Source organism: Bombina bombina, chromosome 5, assembly GCF_027579735.1.
Source record: "Bombina bombina isolate aBomBom1 chromosome 5, aBomBom1.pri, whole genome shotgun sequence".
Taxonomy (NCBI): Eukaryota; Metazoa; Chordata; class Amphibia; order Anura; family Bombinatoridae; genus Bombina; species Bombina bombina.
In genome coordinates this window covers 31,810,209-31,831,673 of record NC_069503.1, presented here as the reverse complement: position 1 = coordinate 31,831,673, position 21,465 = coordinate 31,810,209, and the positions used below count along the sequence as shown (strand labels likewise).

At 39.6% G+C, this 21,465-nt stretch overlaps 1 protein-coding gene across 1 annotated transcript in view; it reads left to right on the top strand.

The window, feature by feature from the left end:
• Positions 1-21,029, top strand: part of LOC128659758 (zinc finger protein 850-like) — a 323,844-nt gene extending 302,815 nt beyond the window's left edge. The window contains exon 4 of the mRNA XM_053713337.1: positions 17,095-21,029. Coding sequence (XP_053569312.1) covers positions 17,095-18,605 — 1,511 coding nt within the window. The 3' untranslated portion in view covers positions 18,606-21,029. The remainder of the gene's footprint in view (positions 1-17,094) is intronic.
• Positions 21,030-21,465: the final 436 nt, after the last annotated feature.

Here is a 21,465-nt window from a genome sequence, read left to right as displayed (position 1 = left end):
GTGCTGAATCAATAGCACATATGTAATAACCTAAACAGCTGATCTGTATCACATGAATTGTTATGCGTGCCTTTAATTATACCATACGTACAGTTAATCAGAACCATTATTTATTATTATCTGTCTAAACCATTTAATATACTTTTTACAGACACGGCCAGAGCACTGAGAGATATCAGGTATTGATGTAACTGGAGTGAATAAGGGAACCTTCTTCCTGAGCACAGACATTGGAGCCTGTTATCAGCATGAACTCATATGTGTTAGGTGAGTAAAATAGATATTATACTGACTTTAATTACAAGGAAAATAAAATAGATCACTCATTAAACAAATATAAACTATTATATTTTTTTTTCCCTTTTTTTAATTTAAATTGTTTTTTATTTGCATTTTTGAAAAATAAAGAACAACAATTGGGGACTCGCAGGACCCCTTCACATATACAAGCTTAGAAAACAAATCAAAATATTCTCCACATACAGAGAGTCAGATAAAACGGTCATGTTAGCTAGTAATGAAAGAATCTTTAAAACTCTTAACATCGTACCTCAGATCGTGAATAGAGTTTCCAGTAGTAGTAGGAGGAGGGGAGGGGGAGTAAAGGTACATAGTAAGGGCGGTAAAGGGAGAGGGGGGGGACTAGAACACGGGTGTCTTGTCTGGCAACTCGGCCCATAGCTTATAGTGGAAGGTCTTCCTAAAGAACGTAAAGAATAGAGAGAGAAATCCCTAGTGGGCAATGGGCAGGGTATCCTGTGTCGTGGCAGATGGGCACCATGAAGTGTCGTACTTGTCTTTCCAGTCATCCCATGTTATCTCAAACAAGTTTAATTTGTTCAAGTCAAGGTATATGGCTTTTTCCATAGTATACAAGAAAGCCATTGTATTCACAATATCTTCCCACCTGGGAGGAAGTTCTCTTTTCCAGGATCTGGCTATACTGGTTTTGATAGAGGACATTAAGTACACGCCAAGAAGGCCTTGGTGTTTGGGTAAGTTGTGGAAGCCCAAATGGAGGAGGGCAGGAGCCTGGCCACTAGGTATCCGAATACCTAAGACAGTAAGGGTGCGAAAACCTAGTTCCCATAAAGGTTTGATTTTGGGGCACTCCCACCAGATATGTAACATATTACCCTGTAGGCCACAGCCTCTCCAACAGAGAGGCAAAGTTCCTGGGTACATTTTAGATAATCGGGTGGGAACAAGATACCAGTGGGAGATGACTTAATAGTAAGTTTCAAACATCGTGACACAGCGTAGGGATTTTTTTGTCAGCACGATGGACTTTTTTCCACAAGTCGATGGGAGTGTCGGTGTGATGGATACTGCTCCACCTAGTCAAATGCAAAGCAAGTTTAGGTGTCACCGTGCCCTCCAGCAGATTATAGTGAGTCGTTAGTGGTCTAACAAGCCTACATCCTCCACACCAGACCTACTCCCATGGGGTGCGAGAGGAGAGAGGGGAAAAACCCCAGCTTTTCAAGAATCTCTTAACCCTGATTAGTTCAAAAAGGAGAACTGGAGAGGTGTCCGCATGTGGTTCCAAATGTGCTAAATCTATAAACCCGTCCGGTTGAGAGGTAGACCAAAAGTCTGAGACATGCCTAATTCCCAGACAAGCCCAAATATTAGGATGGGTCTCTTCCAGGCCTGTGAACAGGCCTGCTACTGAGGTAATAGGAGAGGGATGAGGGGCAATCAGTTGTCGATGTTGGACTCTGTTCCAGACAGACAAGCACTCCAGAATAACCAGATTACTGATACCTAGAGTTCTTCAACTGTGCTGTGGGGTCCAAATTACATCCTGGAGAAGTACATTAGAGGACAAGGATGCCTGCTCAATTTCTCTCCACCTGTCACAAGATTGGGTTACTCCCCATTGGGAGATATGTGTGAGCATAGCTCCCTCATATTATTTTACAACTGAAGGAGAAGCAAGGCCTCCCAAATGAATAGGAAGTTGGAATTCGGGGAGTCTTACCTTGCCAAATAAATTATCTCGCTCTGAAATTGTGACAGGAGGTGCATGGGGACTCTGATCGGTAGACAACAAAAAAGATAGGTAAGTTTAGGGATAAAGGACATTTTAAGGGAGGCAACGCATCCCATCCATGAATTGTACTTATGGTCCCATGTATTTTTTAAATGACGCAATTCCGAGAGTAAGAGAAGGTAGTTGTCTTTCACCATTTGTTTTACACTGTTGGATATCTTCACTTAAATATGTAGTAACCTGCTCATTCGTCCACTTAAATTTAAATTTATCCTTTAAACTAAGGATGTAATCTTGTGGGTATCCCCACCAATATATTTTAGTTTTGAGCACATTCAGCTTATAGAAAGAGAGGTCCCCAAATGCTTGTAGGATATTCAAGAGTCTAGGAATGGCTTTAACGGGGTCGGCTGTGAATACCGTAATGTCATCCGTGAACAAATCGATTTTCTGCATAGTGCCTGATAACCGAATACCCGGTAGCGACGCGTCTATCTTAATTTGTGCAGCCAATGGTTTAACTGCCAGGGCGAACAGCAAGGGGGAAAGCGGACACCCCTGCCTGGTGCCATTTGAAATACGAAAAGGAGATGACTGAAAGCCTAATCCTCTGACAGTAGCAGTCGGAGTATAAAGCTTGGATGGCCATAAAGGTAGCTATGTTTCCCATAAATATGCCCAATGAACTCGGTCAAACGCCTTCTCGGCATCCAAGGAGATAACCGAGAAGGGTTTATTTATCCTAGTGGACTCACATACAATATTAATGAGGCGCCTTGTGTTGTCTGGTCCCTCTCAATTATGAATGAATCCCACTTGATTATGGCCAATCAGGCCTGGCAGTAGTTTGCCAATACAGTTGGCTAAAATTTTAGAGTAGATTTTGACATCGACATTGATCAGGGATATCGGTCTGTAACTGGAACACAGATAGAGATCCTTATCCGGTTTGGGCAGCGTGACTATGGCAGCCTCCAGGAATTCCTCCCTGAAAGTGCCCTCTGTCCCTGCCAAGTTAATTGTATTGTGCTTATGTCTCAGTTTGTTAGCTAGTATAGAATCTGCCCTGTTCCCCTTATGGTAGAAAAGTTGTTTTAGTTTGGTCATTTTGTTGTGTACAACGTAGTTCTAGTAAGTTAATGTGATCCCTGACAGCCGAAATCTGTGCCGAGATATCTGCGGTGAGAGAGGTTCGGTTAGTGTATTCTAGAGTCCTGAGTTTGGAGTGCGCCTGCGCCAGTGTGAGGCCAGCTAATTTTCTCAAATGACTTTGTTTATGGATACAAAGGCCCCTGACCCTCGCTTTGATAGCACCCCATAAGACATCGTCTGAAGTCTGCCCATTATCATTCCGTACAAGCATGTCCTTTAAGTCTCATCTAAGTTCTTCCCGAAAAGGGATGTCTGCCAAAATGTGTCATGGAAGGCACCAATTGGTCCTGTGTGGTGGTTTGTCGAAGGGGTATAAATCCACCGTTACAAATCCGCCGTTACTAGATCGTGGTCTGACCAGGAACAAAGAGAAACCTCGGAGCAAGAGATCGAATCCAATGTCCCTGCTTGACAAAAAATGTGATCTAGCCGAGAGTATACTTTGTGGGGGTGCGAGTAGTGGGTGTAGTCTCTCCCTTTAGAGTGTAATGACCTCCAAACATCAACATAACCGTAATGAGTCATTATGTTCCTAAACTGAGTTGAGATGTGGGTCGCCTGGGGATTGCTTTTTTCTGTGTTTGCAGTCTTACAGTCCTACTTGGGGTCCCATGTCATGTTGAAGGTGCCCGCCAACAAGTCCCTACCTTGTCTATATTTGTCAACTATCTGAAGAATCTTCCGGAAGCAAGCAAGGTGCTGTGACTTGGGCATGTATATAGAGACCAAGGTGTGTGGCACATGATTTAGCTTGCAAACCAAAATGCTGTATCTAGCCTGTGGGTCTTTGAATGCTTGTATCTGTTCATAAGCCACTCTGTTGTGTAATAATATGGCCATACCTCTGGCCTTCTTTGTGAAAGGGGAGTGTTCTAGAACCTTGTATGAACGGGAGTGGAAGTACTGAGGGTCGCCCATCTGCCAGTGCCAGTGTGTCTCCTGTAGAAAGATTACATCCGGGTTATGGAATTGGAGTTTCCGGCCCCACTCCATATATGAAAAGTGCGAGTCATGTTGGTGTTTGTCCAGTATAGTCAGCCTGATAATTGTGCTAAAAACTAACATTGTGTAACAGGAAATAATAACAATAGATAATAGAATAATAAATCATCAACAGTGGTAATAATTTGAATAGTCCTCCATCGAGGCTAGGAATAATCGGCCTATGCTTTGTGGGCCCCATACTGTAACTTAAATAGACTTAGCCTCTAACAAAATAGATGTAAACATAGTCCGTTTATACAAAATACTGGGCCTGAGCGGGCAACCTTAACTTGTTTGCCTCTTTTACCCCCACCTGTTCAAATGAGAGCGGTGGGAAAGTTTGATGGAGAGAAATGAGTTTGTCTACTATTGGTGTCTTATTGTCAACCTGAGAATTATGCTAAGAGCTAACATCATATCATTAGCAATAATGGCAATAAATAGCCGAGTAGTGGTTTATCAACATAGTTAATGGTTTTAATAACCCTCCCTTGAACCTGGAAGTAATTAACCTGTGCCTTGTGTGCCCTTTAGCGTTACTTAACCAGACTTAACCTCTAACAAAGTAGGTGTAAACATAGTCAATATATACAAAGTGCTGGGGCTAAAATCGGACAGTCTTAACTTATTTGCCTCTTTCTCTCCTACCTGTCCTATGGACAAGAGCGAGGGGGTTCAATGGAGGGAGGAAGTGTTATCTAATGTTGGTGCCATATTTTCAAGAAGGTAGTGCATGGGGCCTTTGCGAATCCTGTGTCTGCTGTGTTTTCTGCTTCTTAGGCCGCTGATCCTTAATAGACCATTCTGGAGCCATGGCTCTCAGTTTTCGTCCTAACAGGGGCAGGTTCTGATGAACTGTCATTTTGAAGTCCCCATTGTGCAAGCAGGGTGGTTCCCTGAGACAGCGAGGACACTGTGTGTGTCTGGTTATCTCTAGGGATTATAAGCTTGGCCGGGTAACCCCATCTGTATTTAATGCCTGCCCATCTGAGCAACGTTGTGACTGGTTGATATTGTCTTCTATACTGTAACGTGTGCGCCGACAAGTCCGGCAACAGCTGGATCTCCTGGAATTTTTCCTCTAATTGCAGTTTGCGAAAGGCAGCTTGCATGAGCCTATCTTTAAAGAGAAAGCTGTGAAAGCAGATTATGACATCTCGTGGCTTCTCCTGTGAGACCGTTCTTGGCCGCAAAGCTCTGTGGGCTCTCTCCATAGTGGTAGTCATGCCCTCAGTTGAGCCCAACAGACCTTCAAAGAGTTCTGTCAGATAGTTCCGCAGGTGCAATGTCTTCCGGTATCCCTCGGAATCTGATGTTGTTCCTTCGGGCGCGATCTTCCACATCAGCAATTTTAAATTCAAGTTGGCTTAGTTGATCCGACAATGCTTCAGAGTAAGCCAAGAGGCTCGATTGGTCTGTAGTGATGTCATTGTGCTTTCTCTCAAGGGAATCTACCCTGTCTCCTATTTCTGAAATGTCTTTTTTGAGTTCTGCATGGATCCTTTGTATTTATTTTGTAATCAAACGCGTCTGGCGTGCAAACATTTTCTTGAGAGTGTCCTCTGTAATGAAGTGTTGGGATTGAGAAGATGGGGTGGCATCGTGTTGGGACCCCTTTCCCAAGGATTCAGACTCACTTAAGCCATCCCCTGAATCTTCATCAGGTTCTTTGTGTGGTTTAGCAAAATGGTCTAGGACCGTTTTCTTAACTGGCCCTGGGGTTTGGAGTGCCGTCTGGAAGTATGAGGCATTTTCTGATACAGTAGAGAAATAAGTGGACAGTTAACTGGGAGTGCAGGATGAGTAAGGTCAAGAAGGCACCTGATAGTTATCTCTCAGGAGAGTACATTAAAAACACCAGAAGAAACTAATGGACTTTTGTCTATGGAGTAGGGCCGGGAGGTCTTCCCCCAGCCCTACCCCTCCATGGCGGCGGTCAAGTTAAAGACCAAAGATTTTCCTGCTTAAAATATCTCACAGGAAACCGCCACAGGGGGGCAAAGACCAGCAGGAATCCCTCCGGGCACAGGTTAATAAAGAGAGACCCATACACTTCCTGTCAGGGCAGGACCCACCACCCAATAGAGTCCCCGTGGACCCCCGCCCGGCTCGGGAGTAAAGGATACGACCCGGAGGAAGGGAGAGGGGAGCGACCAACAAAGACAAGCAAGTCGGAAAAGTAGAGCCGGTTGGGGGTCCCCGGCAGCTGACCCCGAGAAGAGTCAGGACTATGCAGTGTAATCAGTACATACAATAACACTATGTCTGTTGGCAATGGGTAGGATATATATAGGACAATAAAATAACACTACACTTTGGGTAGGTGCCCCAAAGACAGTTAGGCTGACACAGCAGCTTTCAGATTTTACAAACAGCCCTGGGAGTCAGTTCTGAGATCAGGATGGTTAACTTAAGAGCAATCAAAGGATAGTACCTCAGTGTCCCGTTAACGTCTCAGATGGTGGGTTCAGCAATCAACAGCTGGGTCTGTGTGAAAGGTGAGGGCCAGGAAAACTAGGCCAGGGTGTGTGAGACAGGTTGAGTACTTCTGGCACATAGATCTGAAGCTCATGTTACTAAATTAGAGGTAGACTTACTCAGGTTTAAGGAAGGCCTAAAATCTTTGAGCTTGCATACTATATTATAGGTCTGTAGGGCCTCAGAGAGCCGAGATAGGCTTTGTGGGTGTATATAATAGGCTTGAAACCAAAGTCTGCAATAATCGGGGCAATCGCCTAGTATACAGTTCCTCTAAGGCTCTCAGAGGTAGCAAGGGTAAGTGGCCTCCTGAATGGATTAGGGAAGAGGACGTCTCAAACAGGTGTCATGTTATGGCTGTGTGGCCAGAGGAATGAGGGTCAATGAATATGTAGGATGGTACTACGGTCTGTAGCCCCAACACAAAGAGCAGCAAACACCTGGAGAGGAACCAGTGGCACACAGTGACAAATAGTTAGGGCCAAGAACTATTGGGCTGCTGTAGTACTGCGCTTAAGTACTCTCTCACCTGTACTCACCACATGGGTGAAGGCCTCAGGGACAGTTTCATCCGGCTGTTCCCCTTAATGCAGGAGGGCTGTTGGGGTCTGTATGGGGGTGAGTGTGGGGTGGCAGGTATTTTAAGCTCCAAATTCCCCAGCTAGTAAGTTGCAAGCACTCCATGATATCCGAGGTGTGAGGCTTCCACTACTGGCCCTAGTTTCTAAAAATTGCGGCCATTCACGCCACTTGAATATAGCATCCAATCTTGTGACTCAAAGTGTTTTCAGGGCCCTCTGGTCCCTGTTTGATCTCAAGGAGCCTCACCTGCCCTCCCTTAGCCCTCCTCCGGGTTGGTGTCACCTCTGGTAAATGCCCTTCTCAGGCGTCTCTGCAACGATAATGGTGGTCTGAAATGGATCTTGAGTGCCTCCCTTGTCCCTCGCCCACTGCACCTAGTAGGTTCTTCTCGTGTGCTCCGGAGCAGAGCCCTGGCCCTCCGGAGCTACAGCAAGTGGGCCAGTGAGAGCACTTTCTCAGCGGTTGGTGGATAGGACAGAAAGAGGCCTCTAAAATGTGTAGGTCCCCTATAGTGAGATTGATAGTCTCTGGGAGGAGAGTCTCTGTAATCACAGTGAGAGTAGGATCTTAGATGCGCTTGGCCTAATGGGTCTCTTTTATCTCCAAGAGTCTCCTTTTAAAATCTTTGTATTTGTTTTTATTTGCAGGAAGGGGCTACTGTTTGTTTTTATGTACGAGGCCTCTAGGCACCTCAACTCCCAGTAGGTCCTCTTGATAAAAGTGAAAAAATACCAAATGACAAAATGGTAATAGCATGCGCTTCAGAGACACTGATATTTCTAGGCTTCACTCTCTAGCACCTCATCTATGGGACTTTTATCACGATAAGCAAATTTTTCCTTTCAAATTATTGTTATATTATAAGCATATTTATTTTTTGGTTTTCCAGTTTTGTGAATTTATTGAATTGCTTTAGCCTTTTAAAATTCTTTTGAATTTCATACACATATTCTTTTGATTTTCACACACGTTTTCTACTGGTATTATCTCTGCATATATATATTTTTTTGCATATCACACATTATCATTGCATTAGCAAGCGTTATTTACACCATTCTACTTCATTATTTTTCCTTAACTAATATGAGAACTTAATCGACCCTTACACCACACGCCTTATTCATCACACACATTTTTTTATCATTTGCATTATATCCACATTTATTTTTACACCAGAATCGCATTAGGCGCATGCTATTACCATTTTGTCATTTGGTATTTTTTCACTTTGCATTATGATCACGCATAGCAGTGCAGCCTATTTGTTGGGTTTTTTTGTCCATTTTTGGTATTTGCCACCCTATATACCACACAGATTATATCAAAAACTTTCTAAAAATAAAGATTCTATAATATCTCCAGATCAGCTTTTAAAATGCAATCTAGAGAGGAAAGAAATAAAAAAAGATCCACCTTTAACCTATTAGGCCAATCAAGTTCCAATACCATGGAAACAGACCCTAACATAGCTTTATCTATGAAGGATCTTTTTCATGCTTTGGAAGATGAAATACTTAAAGAACACCATCATTGGTGGGATCTTACCACTCTAGAAAAATATTTAGAAATAAAACAGATCCCTAGGGGTCTACGTGTTCTTAAGCACTGTTCTTTCAAGGAGGACACTGAACTCCTTGAAAAATGGTATAAGATTTTGAACGATTGTGCATTTGATCTGATGAAAATTCTGATAGAACACAGACGCCTCCTATCGGATAAATGTAGTGAAAATATTGAAAAAATCCAAGCTGATTTAACCAAATACTTGGAGAACCCAGATTACGAACGGCTTCTAAAGAGAATGTATGAACGTACTGACAAATTTCAGGAAGATCTAGTTTTATCTAAAAAAAAGAAATTAGAGAGAGATAACAATGACTATCTAAAAAATCAAGTCTATACCTATAATAGGCCAACACAATCATCTCTAGAAGAAAATGTGGAGACCTCTGAAAATGTGTCAGGGGATAGGGAGACACGACCATCAAAAAACAACCACAATAATCAAGGGACCAATTACACAGTACATAACAATCACACCAATCAAGGGAACGATTATACAGACAATAAACATAGGTCCATACATCGCCCCAATTACAGACAACCCAGGAGACAAGAGTATACACATTCATATCCTAACTACCATCATTCCAAAAATAGACACTACTAAATGAGACCGGAAAAACATGAACAACCATATCATTATCAGCAATATCCACAAACCAGACAGGAATCATGGAACAACCAATCTTACTACAATAGATATGAACAGAATAGAAATAGAAATAACACATGGGACAGACAACAATGTTCTGATAATTTTAACCAATATGACCGATATTATAGACGAGACAACTACAATAGAAATTATGAGACACCTAGAATCCATAGATTTAATCAAAGAGAACAAGATTCTAATAATTACAGATTCCAAGAACAAAGGTCCAATCACCCAGAACATAGATCATATAGTCCATCTAGAACTGGAGATCAGAATCATTATAAAAAAAACCTCCTACAACAACTCTCATCACAATAACAGGTTTTTTCCACTAGCCTCCACATCAGATGAAAATGTTTTTCCAGAGAGGCATAATAGAAATAATTCCAACACCATAGCTACACCTTCTTTTTTGGGGAAAGCCCCAACATCAGAAAAAAAAACCCCCAGACGAACAAAACTCCAAAAAAAGACAATTTCACACAGATCAAGAGGGTCAAGAGGTAGAGGCCTTACCGCCAAGGAAAAAGAATCAAAAGAATTAGAAAAGGGCATCTACAATCTATCCTCCTACAACCTAACTACTAACGAAAAGAAAGTTTTAAAACGGGGTCTTTCCTTTTGTCCACCCAACCCACACAATAATTTTAACCTTTTTGTTGACCTTAATCGCTTTACCAGAAAACTAGCACTCCAGAAATATTTTGCACAAAAGAACATTAAAAGACACAATTTTAGAGGAAAAGAACACAGTCTGCATCCTTACAGATACTATGGATTATGGAAATAATGTGCCCATTATATATAGTACTGTGGATGACTTCACAACACACTTATATGAAGGTATAATACACACTAATGTGAAAACAAAATCATCTTTCTCCCCCCCTGGGCAGAATCATTATATAGAGGTTTTCCAGAATTTAGTTCTGGATGACTTCGAAAAAATAAAAAGGAAAAACTTTAAAAAGAATTTCTTTAAAAGACAGAGTGAGAAAACAGCTATCCAGTCCCTTGCTAATAATCCAGACATAATAATTTGTGATGCCGATAAGGGGGGAGGTATCATTTTTCAAGATCTAACAGAGTACCTCCAAGAGGCAGATAGGATTCTCAAGGACACAGAATACTATAGTTTTATCCTACAATCCCACTATACAATTTCTTACATTATATCAATCCTTAATCAACAAAGGAGTCACAAACAATATTCTCAATAAAGATGAACATAGATTTTTGAAAGTCAGTAATCCGAGTGTGGCCCACTACTACCACTTACCAAAAATTCACAAAAGCATATCTAATCCTCCAGGTCGCCCTATCATTGCGGGTATTGACAACCTTACTTATAATTTATCATATTATGTTGATATTATTTTACAGAAATATGTTTTAGGTTTAAAATCATACATCAAAGATAGCACAGATCTTCTAAACAAGATCCAAAATTTCAAAAACACAGGTGACCTCATATGGATTTCATGTGACGTCAGTGCATTATATTCAAATATAGCACACAATTTGGGTTTATTAACCACTTCTGTTTTTTTGAACCGTGATTTATTTATGCCCGAAATACAGAAAGAATTTATTTTAGAATGCATTGAGTTTATTCTCAAACACAATTATTTTATTTATCAGGACGTTTATTATTTACAGATCAAGGGTACGGCCATGGGCACCAGATTCGCCCCTAGCTTCGCCAATTTGTTTATGGGCGTTTTTGAGGAATCATACATTTACAACTCCTCAGCAGGGGCGAATCTGGTGTACTATGGCCGCTACATTGATGATTTGATTTTCATTTGGAAGGGCGACCTAACATCAGCACACATCTTTACAGAATCTTTGAATAAGAATGATATGGGCCTGACTTTCACAGCAAATATCAACTTAGAAACAATAGACTTTTTAGACCTCACTTTGAGCTGGGATATAGATGGCAATCTCAGTTCAAAAACATTTTTTTTAAAAAGTCGACAACAACAGTTATTTAGATTACACAAGTAATCATCACAATAAATGGTTACACAACATTCCATACAGTCAATTTGAAAGGATTAAACGTAACTGTTCAGATATGACTCTCTTTGAACAACAGAGTCATATAATATATGAAAGATTTGTTGAGAAGGGTTATCCTACTGATCTTCTAGATAACTGTCTTAACAAAGTCAGGGATTTAGATAGAGATAAACTATTGAATAAAAATAAATCAATCAAAAACAAAGATGAAAATTATTCCTCAGAACCCTTGTTCATAACCCAATACAATTCTAACTACACACAGATACAGGGAGCCATCAACAAACATTGGCATATCATTAGGAGAGACCCTGTTTTGAAAACTCTTGTGGGAGACCATCCAAAGATTGTATATACTAGAGCACTGACACTTAGGAGCAAACTGGCACCGAGCAAAAAGGTTAAACATACGTCATGCAATTCACAGCTAACGACAAAGCAGAAAACCATTCCCTCTTTTTTGGATAGAATAGGGGTTTACAAGTGTGGACAAAAGAAGTGCAATACATGTAAAGTTATAACATCTGGGAAAAAAAACTTCCATTCCTTTGTGAGTGGAGAAGTTTTTACTTCGCCAATTTGTTTATGGGCGTTTTTGAGGAATCATACATTTACAACTCCTCAGCAGGGGCGAATCTGGTGTACTATGGCCGCTACATTGATGATTTGATTTTCATTTGGAAGGGCGACCTAACATCAGCACACATCTTTACAGAATCTTTGAATAAGAATGATATGGGCCTGACTTTCACAGCAAATATCAACTTAGAAACAATAGACTTTTTAGACCTCACTTTGAGCTGGGATATAGATGGCAATCTCAGTTCAAAAACATTTTTTAAAAAAGTCGACAACAACAGTTATTTAGATTACACAAGTAATCATCACAAGAAATGGTTACACAACATTCCATACAGTCAATTTGAAAGGATTAAACGTAACTGTTCAGATATGACTCTCTTTGAACAACAGAGTCATATAATATATGAAAGATTTGTTGAGAAGGGTTATCCTACTGATCTTCTAGATAACTGTCTTAACAAAGTCAGGGATTTAGATAGAGATAAACTATTGAATAAAAATAAATCAATCAAAAACAAAGATGAAAATTATTCCTCAGAACCCTTGTTCATAACCCAATACAATTCTAACTACACACAGATACAGGGAGCCATCAACAAACATTGGCATATCATTAGGAGAGACCCTGTTTTGAAAACTCTTGTGGGAGACCATCCAAAGATTGTATATACTAGAGCACCGACACTTAGGAGCAAACTGGCACCGAGCAAAAAGGTTAAACATACGTCATGCAATTCACAACTAACGACAAAGCAGAAAACCATTCCCTCTTTTTTGGATAGAATAGGGGTTTACAAGTGTGGACAAAAGAAGTGCAATACATGTAAAGTTATAACATCTGGGAAAAAAAACTTCCAATCCTTTGTGAGTGGAGAATTTTTTACTATCAGTAGATTTATGAACTGCAATTCGGCCTATGTAGTATATGTTCTGGAGTGCTCCTCCAGGAAAGCAAAAGTACGCTGGGGGGAACACTGGCGTAACTGCAAAAACTGTACTAAAAAGAAGATTAAACATAGCATCCCCGAACATTGCTTAAACAAGCACAAGGGAAATTTTGATATCTTTAAATTTTACCCTATCGATTATATTCCACCTTCCACAGATTACAATAGAATAATTCAGTTAAGGATCCGCGAAACTTTTTGGATCCACAAATTAAAAACCCTACACCCATTTGGTCTCAATTCCAATTTAGATCTAGCAGCATTTAATTAAAACACTCAAAATATCCATTCTCTCTGGTTTCCCATTTTCAGATGCACATTATATCTCCAGTAGCTTATGATGATTATCAAATATCAGCACCATCACTCAATCATCACTTATCCAACCTCATATCACCATTTCCAGCTTCACCATTATATTCCCCTTTTTTCCATTTTCCAAATCAATATTCCTACACTTTTTTTGACTTTCAATAGGAGGGTATCTATTGCTGCAAATATATAAGCCCCCCCCCCCTCCCCGCCCCCCCCCCTTTCCTATTGTCATATGTCCCCCACAATAACACCACCAGCATTTACATGCATATTATCACTTGGTTGCTCTTCTTAGTATTACAAGATGTGTTTCATCACATACCCATCATATGATTAATATGTATATCCTTTGACACAGTCTAAATGCACTTTGAATACACAATTGATATATATCCTTTTTTTATGATTCCATCAATTACATTCAGAAATTATACTCTTTCCCAGTGGGGAATTCAAATATCGCGCATCTATCGCCATCCACACACCACAAACTTTCTAGCACTAGGTGGCATCTCTCTTTCTTTGTACCAATTCACATCTTCGGAATCGAGTTTCCAGTATAGTCATTATTTATGACCCAAAATCAGACACCACACACTCTTATAGCGGTATATGTGGATTTGCTTTCATTACTACCCACATATTTCCAACATTACAATGAATGGTGGTTCCTTCATGTCCCCTGTCACATTTTCCAACTAAAGATTTTCTCGCAGTTTACTAATCATACATTAGTACTTTTAGATATTCAGATTTAAGATATATACGAGAAATATGTTATATGATAGATCTAGTACCTCCGTTCCTAGCTTTTAGCATATTCACACACAGCTTTCAACTAACTCATAGTCCATTCAGAAATCTTACGGTCAGGAAGAAAAATACTCCTTTTATTGATATTTCATATATTTTTTATAGATTACTTTTTGAGGCAGAATTTGGATTCATTGTTCAGATCATATGCTTTTTAGTTAGGATCTCATACATTTTTTGTTATATATATGTATGTAGACAATACCCAGAATCAGTATTTTTTAGATATTTTTTAGATCAAACATATTCCATTTAGGATCGAAAAATCTTTGTTACATGCATATAGATACATCATTTGGTACTATAACTTATTCACTCTGTTAATCATATACTATGTGTCTAATGTTACTTTTCAAACGATACTTTTTGGGATTGGTTAGACATTGGCCAATCGAACATCTTGGCAGGCTTTTTAAATGTTCCTTGTAACCACATGTGTAATATATTTTATCTGATGAAACGGCCAGGAGCTTGTGGCCGAGAAACGCGTCTTAAGCTCTTACAATAAAGTGTTTTTAACTTTATCCATTACAGCATCATTTGCTTTTTATCCTGCCTGCCAAATCTTTATCTGTCATTTGCAGACAGTGTCATTTCTCCGATTGTTTGGAGGATTGCTCTCTTAAACACTTTTGTCTCCAGTGTTTACTACACGCAAAGATCTACTGCTTGCTGTTTTCCTACACAGCACGACACTAGAGGATCCTGCCTCGACTCACGGAGGAGAGTCCACAGAGGCCCATCCGGGAACCCTGACACTATCCGGCTCCAGCGTACTGACTGCTGATTCAAATGTCAGTCTGCTCATTTGCACCTCTTTCAACAAAGGTGCCAATATCTTTGTGAGTATATTACCACTTGTTATTTTCTCACTGTGACCCCCTACTGTTGGAACCTACTTGCACTATGAGGCGCTGTCTTTCTTTTCACCACCTCTTGATAAAACCCCACCATCTCTTATTGTATTTGACTGAGGTAAGATGACTTAAGCAGTTGGGGGATACAGTATAAGGCTTGTCTTTTGGTTGCACAGGGTATGGCTCTTTCTGCTATAGCATGTACTCCCCCGTGGCAGGGCCTATGTGAATATGCCAGTGGTGACCGGCTGGAGCAGCCCTGGGCTTGCGTGCTAGTTAGGTATCTCACCTCTAGGAAGATGGGTCCCTTGGCTGTGCTCTGGATGGGTCCTGTCTTGCTGTGGCCTGTATAAGTCCCCTGTGGAAAACTGGGCCAAAATGGCGGGCATTCGCGCCACTCCGGCAGCGCAGATGTCGCACTTATGTAGCCCTCGGGACTCAGCAAGCAGGCATAAGCAACTTCGGGACAGACCTCCCAATGTCTGGTGATCAAGGTCAGATAGCCTTCGGCAGGAGATCAGCAGGTCAGATGTGGTAAGGGCCAACTTGCGGGTCATGTGAAGTGGCGGGGGATGGTGTCGGCCGTTACAAATATGCAGAGATCTTCCTCCCGCTCAGGTTTTAGAGGTCCCTATCTTGTAGCTGTGAGGGCACCAGAGCGGAGCCCCAACCCTCCGGTGTCTTTTGTTTAGCTCTGGCTTGCCTGGGATGTGAGCAGAGGTGGCTCACGGCTTTCAGTCATAGAGTAGCCCAAACTAGTAAAATGTCCACTCAGAAGTTGCCACTAGATGATCAGCGGCAAATAGGATGGCGGATCTATTGTGGCTGAACACTTAGTAAGCAGTTTAATTCCACTTTTACCAATTCACTTGCGGAGCTCTTCTCACTTGCAGCCATTCAGTTTGGTGGTTAGATCCGCCCCCTAAAACTATTATATTTATATCTGTATCTTTAAGAACATTTGTGTCAGTGACCGTTATAAAGAAGGAGCAACCCCAATTGGGCTAAGGAGGAGGGTAAAAAATACTACCCCCCTCTGTCCTTATAGACAGACCATGTCTAACAACTGCCTAGCCTCACCCCCAGACCTGGTTCATTACTCAGAACACCTACAACTCCATCTTCCCCTGCCCTGACCTCGCTCATGGAACACCCATAACTACAATTATGCCTACCTTTTTCCCATGTGTGAAACACTCATAACTCGACCAGTTTTCCCCACCCCAGAACCACCACTGATTTGTGGGATTAATTTTACAGTGAGTATTATTAGACTAATAAAGTTTTTGGCTATTTCCATAATTAGAACAACCACAGCCAAAAGCTAACAAGTATCATAAGATCACTGATTCTTACCCTCTCAAAACATCTCACACTGATTATTAGTCTGTTATGATTAAGATATCATGTTCTCACCCAACTTGTTAAGCATGAGCCGGGCAGGGCTGTATCTGCAGTTGCTTGTGCAATGTTAAATGAAGATGGTGGATGCCACCTCTCTTGCCCAGAATACAGATGTACCTGTTCCCTGGCTGAGAACATTATCCACACGCACCTTTTGTTTTAATGCGGCCCTATAACTTGTTTTCATCAGTAATCAGTAATTTAGGTTACATTGATGAAGTAATGTTTACATTCTATGTTATGCTTTTTTAATTTGTGATTTACAGGTAAATACATTTCAAAATACAAAACAGAAGATATTTTTGAGTATAAAGTTTTTTTAATTGAGATGGATTATATTATAAAGAATAAACATTCTTATTTTTCTTTATTCCATTTCTTTTTATGTAGACAAACACGTGAATAGTTCATATCCACCCTTCACTACAAGAAGCATAAGAATGATACCGCAAATTCCAATAGTCTTAGACACCAATGACTATTCACAAACATTGGGGAAATCACAGCAGATATTTAAAGAAGATGGTGAATTGGCAGGAACTGTGCAACAATCATTATGTACAGACAGTAATTTAGTCATCAAACAAGAGGACAACCTTTATGACTTATCTAGTGAGATTATTATCCCAGAGGATAAACCACACATATGCACTGCGTTTTCAAAACCTATTAAAGAAGGGAAAAGTCTGCATTCTAGCCAAATGATTCATACAAAGGTGAAACCTTTAAAATCTACAGAATGTGAGAAAAGCTTTAGATGGATGTCTCATCCATTAGAACACCACAAAATTCACACAGGTGAGAAACCACACACATGTCCTGTGTGCGGCAAATGTGTTACACAAATGAATCATCTGAAAAGTCATGAAAGGATTCACACAGTGGAAAAGTCGTTCACATGTAAAGAGTGTGGAAAAAGTTATACACGAATGGATTATCTGAAAAGTCATGAAAGGATTCACACAGGGGAAAAGCCGTTCCCATGTACAGAGTGTGGAAAAAGTTTTACACAAAAGAGTGATCTGAAAAAGCATGAAAGGATTCACACAGGGGAAAAGCCTTTCACATGTACAGAGTGTGGGAAATGTTTTACAGAGAAGAGTCATCTGAAAAATCATGAAAGGATTCACACTGGAGAAAAGCCTTTCACATGTACAAAGTGTGGAAAAAGTTATACACGAATGGCTCATCTGAAAACTCATAAAAAGATTCACATTGAAGAAAAGTCTTTCATGTGTACAGAGTGTGGAAAAAGTTTTACAGAAAAGAGTGAACTGAAAAGGCATGGAAGGAGTCACACCGGAGAAAAGTCTTTCACATGTACAGAGTGTGGAAAAAGTTATACACGAATGATTCATCTGAAAACTCATAAAAAGATTCACACTGGAGAACAGCCTTTCACATGTACAGAGTGTGGAAAAAGGTATACACGAATGGATCATCTGAAAACTCATAAAAAGATTCACACTGGAGAAAAGCCTTTCACATGTACAGAGTGTGGAAAAAGTTTTACAGAAAAGAGTGAACTGAAAAGGCATGAAAGGATTCACACTGGAGAAAAGTCTTTCACATGTACAGAGTGTGGAAAAAGTTATACACAAATGGCTCATCTGAAAACTCATAAAAAGATTCACACTGGAAAAAAGCCTTTCACATGTACAGAGTGTGGAAAAAGCTATACACGAATGGCTCATCTGAAAACTCATAAAAAGATTCACACTGGAAAAAAGCCTTTCACATGTACAGAGTGTGGAAAAAGTTTTACAGAAAAGAGTGAACTGAAAAGGCATATAAGGATTCACACTGGAGAAAAGCCTTTCACATGTACAGAGTGTGGAAAAAGTTTTACACAAACAAGTGAACTGAAAAGGCATGAAAGAATTCACACCGGAGAAAAGCCTTTCACATGTACAGAGTGTGGAAAAAGTTTTACACGAAAGAGTGAACTGAAAAGGCATGAAAGGATTCACACAGGAGAAAAGCCTTTCAGATGTACAGAGTGTGGAGAAAGTTTTACAGAAAAGATTAATCTGAAAAGGCATGAAAGGATTCATACAGGAGAAAAGCCTTTCACATGTACAGAGTGTGGAAAAGGTTTTATAACAAATCGTAATCTGAAATATCATGAAAGGTTTCACACAGGGGAAAAGCCATTCACATGTACAGAGTGTGGGAAACGTTTTACACATAAGAGTAGTCTGAAATATCATGAAAGGAGTCACAAGGGAAGAAACCTTTCACATGTTTAGAAAGTGGAAAAAAGGTTTTTATTGAAATCGGATATCACAAAACACCAAATATTTACACACAAACTTTATATACACAGTGTTCAAACCTTTTTGCAATTACCCTGAAGAGGACAAACTCTATAAATAGAAGCATCAAAAATGATCCTATTGTAAATAATACTTTCTAAATCCCAGTTAAAAAGCCCCAGATTTTAAGTGCTCCGGTGCACCTCAATTTCTCTCATATAAATGTGATAGAATCCAAACACCACACAGGAATATACACATCTGTCCTCATACTGACCAGTTTACACAACCATTCACCGCCAAAGGACCCCCAGTGTTGTTTATTAATATGCCAGTGTTAGGAGTTGTATGTTTGATTTACATAGGGGAGGAAATAATTACATTTACGTCTTTATATGAAGAGAGATTGACATATGGGAGATATTTAATGTGCACATCATGTGCATAAACCTTTTCTTCTGTACAATGCTAAGCATATATTTCTATGTTATATACCAGAGGAATTACTGAGAGGAAACTGATTGTATTTAATATTTCACAATATCAGTAACCGGTAGATATGTGATCATAATCAGTTTCATTTAAATGGCTACTATAACCTACAATGTATACTGGGTATGTAATATGTGTGTCATGTTCTGTAACATTATATTATGTCTGTTAGATGTTTTCATGTTAGTTAGAAGCCACAAGAATTGATAATAGCACATACTGTATGTATAAAGGGAACATTACTGTATATGTCTGATAAATCCCTTTGTAGCAAGAGCACAAGTGTTGGGTATATTTATAGCATTATGTGCATATATCATGTAATGCTGCTTTTTTCTATATAATTATATGTAATGTTTTTTTGAACAGCAAATAATATTTCAGTAGCTCTCATCCTTTTGGCTGATTTTGAATTTGAAGAATCAAATTATCCACTAGGAATTCAAAGGATGCCATATTTAATTGCGTACCTTGAATTCCCTATTCAGTGTGCAACGGTGATCGTACGAAGAGGATCCTCCACACTCCATTGCTCAGCGGTCGCCGATCTTCAGTTCCATGGTCCAGGATGAAGAAAAGGAAGAGGTCCCAGACTTGGAAGAAGATGGCGGCCTCTTGGAAGAAGACTTCATCGCGTCTGGAACAGGTTCTTCTCCATCGGACTTAAGGAACCATGAGTACCTATCTTGGGGTTAGAGTTGGGCTTTTTTTAAATTTTGGGGGGAGGTTATTTTTGGATTAGGGGTTTGGGCCATCTTAAGAGCTGAATGCCCTTTTAAGAGCAGTAAAAGATGCCCATACAAATGGCCCTTTAGGGGCAATGGGTAATTTTTTTTTTTTTAGAGTTAGGTTATTTTATTGTGGGGGTTTTTACTTTTTTTATTTTGGATACATTTATTTTTTATAATGCTAGACTTTTTTATTTTCTGTAATTTCGCTTAATTTAAACTTTAGTTTATTTTTAACTTTTAAAGTAGTGTTAGGTTTTTTATTTTAATTGTAATTTAGTATTTTAATTTATGTAATGGGGTTAATTTAGGGCATGTTAGGTTAGGGGCTTATTGATTAGTCATTTGCGTAGTGGGGTTTGGCGGTTTAGGGGTTAATAGATTTATTAGGGTAATTGTGATGTGGGTTTATGGTGGTTTAGGGGTTAATAGATTTATTAGGGTAATTGCAATGTGGGTTAATGGCGGATTAGGAGATAATAGATTTAAATAGATACTTTGCGTTGTGGATTAGGGGTTAATACATTAGTTATTGCGGGGGGTTGTGGATGAGAGGTAGATATTGCGCATGCGTTATTTATTTATTTTTTTTAACAGCGAGCGACGGGTAAAATATAGTGTGGTGCCGTATTTGCGATCAATTGTAGTGTAAGATCGGGTTACCATAGTAACCTATTAATTTTTTCGACATTCATATCGGGTGGAAGAGTTTACTCAATGCTAACTTACACCTACACAAAATGGGTGACCACACGCAAAGTGGTAAATGCTTCAATGGAAACCTGGTACTAAAATGGAGCCATAAATTACTTTTCGCTGTCGGCCGCTTCAGTAGCTTATGGCTCTATTTTTAATGGCTCAATGGAAGTGAGCCCATAGTAGGTAAATCACTATAACTATTCCATTTAAAAAAAATATTTACTAAACAGTGGTAGATATGGATTACTTGTTACTTAAGGGAGTAATAGGATTTCTCAATCTTGCAGTCCTCACCTCCTGTTTCTCAACCTCCTACCCTTCTAGATTGTAAGTTCCCTTGGGAATAGGGCCCTCAATTCCTCCTGTATGTGTTTATACATTTTTGTCCTGTCTCTTACAAGTTTCATATAATTGTTTTATTTAAACAAAGTGTACCCATGGACAGTGCTACAGCATATGTTGGTGCTTCATAAATAAAGTATAATAATAATTAAAACTCTGTGAACAGATGTTTGCCTTATACTTTGATGTATGTGTAGGGTGATATGATTGCACACCCTACCTTAAATACTTTACAAAACACATATTTAAATAGTTATCCCTGTCCCTTTGTCTTGTCATATTGCTTAGGATTATTCCAGTAGTTATATAATTTACACAAATGATTTACCTACACTATGACAAATATTTGTGTAGTTGTTATTTAGGGCTATGACCCATTGTCACTATATTAATAAGTAAACTGGTGAAATTTGAATATCTAATTTCATATGATGTGATTTTAACCTGCGCTAGCCGTGTACAGCTTAGCTTAATGCCAAATAAGCTATTTTAAATTTGGAATATAAACTGTACTTTATATTGTTTCCTTTTCCTTCTTAAAGTGAATGTCAATTTAGATGAATCGGTGCCCAGTATTTAATAATCCTATTAAA